An 8156-nucleotide genomic window follows, 5' to 3' on the forward strand; every position below is an offset into this window, starting at 1 on the left:
TGTTTGAAGTTTGTGCTTGTGCTTCGAATCGCTTGTTGTGTTTGAAGTTTGTGTTTGTGCTTGTGCTTCGAATCGCTTGTTGTGTTTGAAGTTTGTGTTTGTGCTTGTGCTTCGAATCGCTTGTTGTGTTTGAAGTTTGTGTTTGTGCTTGTGCTTCGAATCGCTTGTTTGTGTTTGAAGTTTGTGTCTGTGGTCGAACCGCTTTGGTTGTGTTTGGAGTTTGTGTTCGAATCGCTTAACTGTTAACGTTAGTTTGTGAGCGTGTGAACATATCTCCGATACTACTCTCTATAAAAAACAATCGGATTGCTTTGATATCGCTAGTTATATCCAACTTTCCGAACTTCCGTTACTATCTCAAACGATAGCCCGCTAGCATTGCACGCGTGGCCTCGCCTATCGACCGTATTATTTACACTCGAATCACTGAAATCGCTCTGTTTGTGTTTGAAGTTTGTGTCTGTGTTCGAAGCGCTTTGGTTGTGTTTGGAGTTTGTGTTTCGAATCGCTTAACTGTTAGTTTGTGAGCATGTGAACATATCTCCGATACTAACGTTACTCTCTATAAAAAACAATCGGATTGCTTTGATATCGCTGGTTATATCCAACTTTCCGAACTTCCGTTACTATCTCTAACGTTAAGTTAGCCCGCTAGCATTTGCACGCGTGGTCTCGCCTATCGACCGTCTTATTTACACTCGAATCACTGGAAGGATACGGGTTCTATCCATGATTTCAGTCCTAAATTAGTAGTGATATTGGTAGCATCACTGCTAATTTATTGTTCATCTGTCATAATGGCGAATATATCGGATGTGTGTCTACCTCTGAGTGCAGGTGAGGACACGTTTGAGCTGCATTCGGTGCGGTTGGAGCTGGAGTCCGTGGAGAAGCAGATCCGTGATCTGCTGGGGAGGCAGGCCGAGCTGCGAGACCGACGATCAGCGCTTGAAGCATCACGCGCCGATGCTCACAAGTCAGTGGTTAGTAACTTTTCGACTCCGGCCTCCTCTACTCCGTGTATTTCTCTGCACAGGACCCGAGCACCCCTGGTTTCGTTTACCCCGACACCGACACAGCACCATGGACCCTGGATGATGCCACAGCGGAAGACACGAGCCAGGACCAGAGCAAGGACCTCTCCGCCCCTCCCGGTCTTCGAGATCTCCACCCGGAACCGCTTCTCCCCTCTTCGCGAGACGGAACGCGACGACGCTGTGATCATCGGCAGTTCCATGGTCCGGCATGTCCGCGCTACCTCAGGTAAAGGTACGGTGCGCACTCACTGCTTTCCTGGTGCTCGTGTTCTCGATGTCGCTGCGCAGGTCCCCGAGATCCTGAACGGTGACGAGCGCGTCGGAGCTGTCGTGCTGCACGCGGGGGTGAACGACATCAGGCTGCGGCAGACGGAGGTTCTGAAGAGGGACTACAGGAGCCTGATCGAGACGGTACGCAGAACATCGCCTGAAGCAAAGATCGTCGTGTCTGGACCGCTTCCCACGTACCGACAAGGACAAGAAAGGTTCAGTAGATTGTTTGCACTAAATGAATGGTTGATGTCATGGTGTAATGAACAGAGACTGCTCTTTGTAAATAATTGGAATCTGTTTTGGGAGCGACCTAGGCTCTACCGTGCTGATGGCCTGCACCCCAGCAGAATCGGAGCGGCTGTTCTGTCGGACAACATCTCCAAGACGTTACACACCATATGACTAGTAAGTCAAAGTCCAAATCACATTCTTTGCTGTCCCAAATTAATTGATATAAGTACCAGTGTAGAACACTATATAGAAACTGTGTCTATTCCTCGTTTAGTGAGGCCAAACAATAAATCTACTGCAGGATCTAAGAAAAATCTAATTGTGATTAAACCAGAAAATCTCAATATTAGTGAACAAAAACAATTTCTAAAGCTAGGTCTTCTAAACATTAGATCGCTTACACCTAAGGCGGTTATTGTAAATGAAATGGTCACTGATAATAGCTTTGATGTACTCTGCCTTACTGAAACCTGGCTTAAACCAAATGATTATTTCGGTCTTAATGAGTCCACTCCACCAGGATACGGTTATAAGCATGAGCCCCGTCTGATTGGTCGTGGCGGCGGTGTTGCAACAATCTATAGAGATATTCTTAATGTTACTCAGAAAACAGGCCACAGGTTTAATTCGTTTGAAGTACTTGTTCTAAATGTTACGCTCCTAGATGTAAGAAAGAAATCCCTATTATCTCTAGCCTTGGCTACCGTATATAGACCGCCAGGGCCTTACGCTGATTTCCTAAAAGAGTTTGCAGATTTTCTCTCAGATCTATTGGTCAATGCCGATAAGGCAATAATTGTTGGAGATTTCAACATACACGTTGATAACACAAATGATGCGTTAGGAGCTGCGTTTACAGATTTATTAAACTCCTTTGGGGTCAAGCAAAACGTTAGTGGTCCCACTCATCGTCTTAATCATACTCTAGATTTAATTATATCATATGGAACCGATCCAACCGATATAGATATTATACCGCAAAGTGATGATGTCACTGATCATTACATGGTAACTTGCATACTACGTACGGCTGAAATGTGTCATGTTGCGCCACGTTATCGACCAGGCAGAACAATCCTTCCAACCACTATAGATAGATTCTTGAATAGCTTACCTGATCTATCTCCGCTCCTCAGTGAACCCAAACAAACAGAGGAACTAGAGGAAATGACTAGCAGTATGAGCACCATTTTCTCTAGTACATTAGAAACTGTTGCACCAATTAGATTAAAAAAGGTTAGAGAGAAAACTAAAGCACCATGGTACAACAGTGCTACGCATGTTATCAAGAGAGAAACTCGTAACTTAGAGCGCAAATGGAAACAAACTAATTTAGAGGTCTTTAGAATCGCGTGGAAAGACAGTATGTCACGTTATAAAAAGGCTCTAAAAGCAGCCAGGTCTGAGCATCTACGCAAACTAATAGAAAATAACCAAAACAATCCAAGGTTTTTATTTAACACCGTGGCTAGATTAACAAATAAACAGACATCACCTGAACAAAATATTCTGTTACATTTTAATAGTAATGATTTCATGAATTTCTTCACTGAGAAAATAGAAAGCATCAGAAACACAATTGTAAATGTACAATCTTTGACAGCGTCTTATGATTCAGCCTCAATTATCGCCCCTCAAGAACAACTACAGCGCTTTACAACTATAGGACAGGAAGAGCTAAATAAACTTATCACTGCATCTAAACCAACAACATGTTTATTAGATCCAATACCCACTAAACTACTGAAAGAAGTGTTACCTGTAGTGGAAGAGCCTCTTCTCAATATTATTAACTCGTCTCTATCTTTAGGACATGTTCCAAAAACATTCAAGCTGGCAGTTATAAAACCTCTTATTAAGAAACCACAATTAGATCCAAATAACCTAGCAAATTACAGACCCATTTCAAATCTTCCATTTATGTCTAAAATACTAGAAAAAGTTGTGTCCGCTCAATTGTGCTCTTTCTTGCAAGAAAACGATATCTATGAAAAGTTTCAGTAAGGATTCAGGCCACATCATAGCACAGAAACTGCGCTGGTTAAAATTACAAATGATTTACTTTTAGCTTCTGACCAAGGCTGTATCTCAATACTAGTCTTCAATCTATCAATCTTAGTGCTGCGTTTGACACTATAGATCATAAAATACTCTTAGATCGACTTCAAAATTACACTGGTGTTCAGGGACAGGCATTAAGCTGGTTTAGATCGTACCTATCAGACCGTTACCATTTTGTCCATTTAAATGGGGAAAAATCAAAGATAACGTCAGTAAATTATGGAGTGCCGCAGGGATCTGTATTAGGCCCCCTGCTATTCTCAATTTATATGCTGCCACTTGGTAATATTATAAGAAAACATGGAATAAGTTTCCACTGTTATGCTGATGACACTCAATTATATATTTCATCTAGACCAGATGATAACACTAAATTATCTAAAATGACAGAGTGTGTTAAAGATATAAAATATTGGATGACGTGTAATTTTCTTCTATTAAATTCAGATAAAACGGAGGTATTACTGATTGGTCCAAAAAACTGCCCACAAAACCTCTTACAATACAACCTTAATCTAGATGGACGTCCTGTTACTTTATCCTCTACAGTAAAAGACCTGGGTGTTATACTAGACCGCAACTTGTCTTTTGAAAATCATATTTCAAATGTCACAAGAACAGCCTTTTTCCACCTTAGAAACATTGCTAAGCTACGTAATATGCTATCAGTTTCTGATGCAGAAAAGTTAGTTCATGCATTCATGACCTCGAGACTAGATTACTGTAATGCTCTATTAGCTGGTTGTCCTGCATCCTCAGTAAACAAGCTACAGTTAGTCCAAAATGCAGCTGCTAGAGTTCTTACTAGGTCAAGAAAATATGATCATATAACACCAATTTTATCATCTCTACACTGGTTACCTATTAAGTTCCGTATCAATTACAAAGTATTGTTACTGACCTATAAAGCCCTAAATGGTTTAGCTCCTGTGTATTTAAGAGATCTTCTATCGCCATATATTCCATCGCGCTCTTTAAGATCGCTAAATTCGAGGCTTCTGGTCGTACCTAGGATATCTAAGTCCACTAAAGGAGGGAGGGCGTTTTCACATCTAGCTCCTAAACTCTGGAATAGCCTTCCTGATACTGTCCGAGGCTCAGACTCGCTCTCCCAGTTTAAAACTAGATTAAAGACGCATCTCTTTAGCCAAGCATTCACATGATGCATCTCATACCTTTTATACTACAGTTAAATCAGATCAAATGCATTCATATTAAGAACAGCAGCTACGCTAATTATTTCCCATCTGCCTTTTTTGTTGTTATCTCGGGACGCCTGTCCCGAGATAACTCAAATAGAGTTCGTCAGCTCCAGTTATGTATCCAGCCTCTCATGGAGACTTCAGATGCCCCAACGCCTGTGATGAGACGACTCGACGCCTGTGAAGAGACGACCCAACGCCGGCGATATGTTATGCCCTAAATTTCATGATTAACTAACTGTATTTTTGTATGTATATTTTTGAAATGCATTTTCTGTAAAGCTGCTTTGAAACAATGTGTATTGTGAAAAGCGCTATACAAATAAACTTGAATTGAATTGAATTGAACTTTCGCTACTTTCATGCTATCAGGAAATTGTCCAGTTTGCAATGATAAGTTGCAAATATATGTTAATGGCTAACAGATACTACCAATTACACTTTTTAAAGTCTTCATATCTATATCATTATAATCTGTAGAGGTTTTATTTTTACATCCTCGAACAATGTCCAATATCTCATTTTCATCAACAGGTTTAAGAAACAATGTCTTAGGATTTGTGAGTATTAGCTCACCATCATCGTTCTCAACATTTGCAATTTTTACAGCGAGGTTCGGGCCAACATCTACAAAGAATTTATTAAATGTATTAACTACTGTATTCATATTGTTTATAGTTATATCTTCATCTCTAAAATATTGTGGATAATTAATTACTCTAGGTTTATTTCTAATTAGAGTAATTAATTAGAGTAATATAATTATTACAGTAACTAATTAGAGTAATATAATTATTACTGGTATATAAATCATTTAATGGCCTAGGACCTCAATACATTGCAGATATGCTCACTGAATATAAACCCAACAGATCACTCAGATCATTAGGATCACATCAACTAGAAATACCAAGGGTTCACTCAAAGCAAGGAGAGTCCGCTTTTAGCTATTATGCCAGCCGTAGCTGGAACCAGCTTCCAGAGATCAGGTGTGCTCCTACAGTAGCCACATTCAAATCCAGACTCAAAACACATCTGTTTAGCTTTGTATTTACTGAATGAGCATTGTAGAACAGTATTTGAATGACGATATTAAAGTTTTCGTCTGAGAAAGAACTAAGAATGTGAATGCAGGGCTAAGGAAAGTGAAAAGAATGTGCAAGCAAATGAAAGAGAAAAGAAAGTTGATAGATGGAAGTCGTAAGAAGATTGAAAGAGAAAAGAAAGTTGATAGATGGAAGTCGTAAGAAGATTGAAAGAGAAAAGAAAGTAGATAGATGGAAGTCGTAAGAAGATTGAAAGAGAAAAGAAAGTTGATAGATGGAAGTCGTAAGAAGATTGAAAGAGAAAAGAAAGTTGATAGATGGAAGTCGTAAGAAGATTGAAAGAGAGAAGAAAGTTGATAGATGGTAAGAAGATTGAAAGAGAAAAGAAAGTTGATAGATGGAAGTCGTAAGTCGTAAGAAGATTGAAAGAGAAAAGAAAGTTGATAGATGGAAGTCGTAAGTCGTAAGAAGATTGAAATAGAAAAGAAAGTTGATAGATGGAAGTCGTAAAAAGATTGAAAGAGAAAAGAAAGTTGATACATGTAAGTCGTAAGAAGATCCTTTTAAAAGATAGATACCGGTTGATGTAAAATATGTCTGACTGTTTGCACTGTATTTTATTATTTTATTTTCCAAACTGTGATTCAAGAAGATTTTATTAATTTTTAGGGCTGTCTGATTGGAAGAGATTTTTAAGGGGAACGGGAGAGCTTCACTCCGACGAGGCGAGTGAAGATTTTCTATACTACGGAGAGTATAAAGGTTCGCTGTTTGTTTAAAACAGCAAAAGTGAAACGTGCTCTGTGGGGGCCCCGCTGGGCAATACTGGTGTAAGACACCACCCCAGCAGAGGATGTCCCTGGATTGTAGGTCCAGTGGCACCGCAAACCTGCTCAATCACTTCCATCTCAGATAGGGGTGATTATTAATTATCAGGGCTGTCTGATTGGAAGAGTTTAAAACTCTGTATGCGGCATCAAGTTTGACTCTCCTTTCAATCAGCTTTCTCATTTCCATGTTTGCCAGCCTGGCCTACCACCATGTCTAGGCCATGACTTATTTGAGGGAGTCATAGTTTATGACCTTCCTTTATATATTCGCCATTTAGTTGAGGATAATAATTGTACATACCTGCAGTTAAACAGGTGCAAGAATCAGTTCAGATATGAAGTAAACGATGGTAAGGACAAACCAGCAGACCTCTCTCCCAGCAGCGACAAGCTCAGTGGACATGCAGTTCAGAACTGGTGTTTGCTTAGACTTCTCCCACTCATGGTGAGTGACAGGATTAAAGATCCCTGCGAAAATGAGGTGTGGCAAATCATTTTGCAGCTGAGGGAGATTGTTGAGCTCATCTGTGCACCGGTCATTACAGAGGGCCAGGTTGCGTATCTTAAAGTCCTCATAGAGGATTACATAGACAACAGGACAAGGCTTTTCCTCAATGTCCCCCTCAGACCAAAGCACCATTATCTGTGCCACTATCCATCTCCCATCATTCACTTTGGCCCACTTATTCGCCTATGGACACTCCGATTTGAGAGCAAACATACATTTTTTAAACAGTGTGCCAGAAAATTGCACAATTTTAAGAATTTGTGCAAAACTCTAGCAGAGAGGCACCAACTTCTACAAGCGTACTTGAGTGCAGGAAACTTGTTCCCTCCACTTGTACAAGCAGAAAAGGGGACTGATTTTCATGTTGACGATTACAATGACAGGATCAGGGCATATGTAGCCAGTAGTCCATTCCAGTTACAGTCGGCAGTGGCTTGTAACTATGTTACAGTCAAAGGCACAGATTACAGAAGGGGGATGTACATTTTACTAGAGAACAGTGATGAAGGGCTTCTTATGGGAAAGATTATGCTAGTTATTGTTGTTCATAATTCGGTCTATCTTGTCTCAGAGAAACATACTTTTGTAAAGTTATGTGACACAGGTGTGTACTGTGACCTAGGAGTGGCCCAAGACAATCATGTGTGCATTAAGCAGGAAGATCTACTGGACTACTATCCTCTTTCAGCATACAATGTGTATGATCAGTCTCTTATTGCTCTCCACCATTCTTTTCCAGAGGCAGTGTGAGCAAGGAGGAATAAAGTTGATTTTGTCTTTGATTTGCTTTGTTGATTGAACAGACTATAGTAGAAAATATGCATACAGTGTAGGGATGGCAAAAATGTTAAATTACAGTGTTTCATGATTCACTACTTAATGAGACTAGGTCAAAGAAGCAATGTGGTCATATTTGCCTGTTCTCCCTGATGACCTTCTTACCACCATGCTGGATGAGCTTGGGGTGG

The 8156-nt window shown here is 40.2% G+C and overlaps 1 protein-coding gene across 2 annotated transcripts; it reads left to right on the forward strand.

Annotated features, from left to right (window-relative positions):
- Window positions 1-797: 797 nt before the first annotated feature.
- LOC307003204 (uncharacterized protein) lies at window positions 798-5147 on the forward strand (the record flags this gene model as incomplete). 2 transcript variants are annotated; one of them, XM_079621384.1, is made up of 3 exons in its annotated part: window positions 798-983; window positions 1080-1715; window positions 4930-5147. In XM_079621384.1, 2 exons carry the CDS (start codon window positions 798-800, stop codon window positions 1710-1712), a joined length of 819 nt encoding a protein of 272 aa, XP_079477510.1. In that variant the 3' UTR covers window positions 1713-1715; window positions 4930-5147. The 2 variants fall into 2 exon arrangements, with proteins under 2 accessions (XP_079477510.1, XP_079477509.1); XM_079621383.1 differs by having other exon boundaries at window positions 798-1715.
- Window positions 5148-8156: the final 3009 nt, after the last annotated feature.

The sequence above is a fragment of the Phoxinus phoxinus genome, assembly GCF_949152265.1.
Source record: "Phoxinus phoxinus genome assembly, chromosome: 8".
NCBI classification, from domain to species: Eukaryota; Metazoa; Chordata; class Actinopteri; order Cypriniformes; family Leuciscidae; genus Phoxinus; species Phoxinus phoxinus.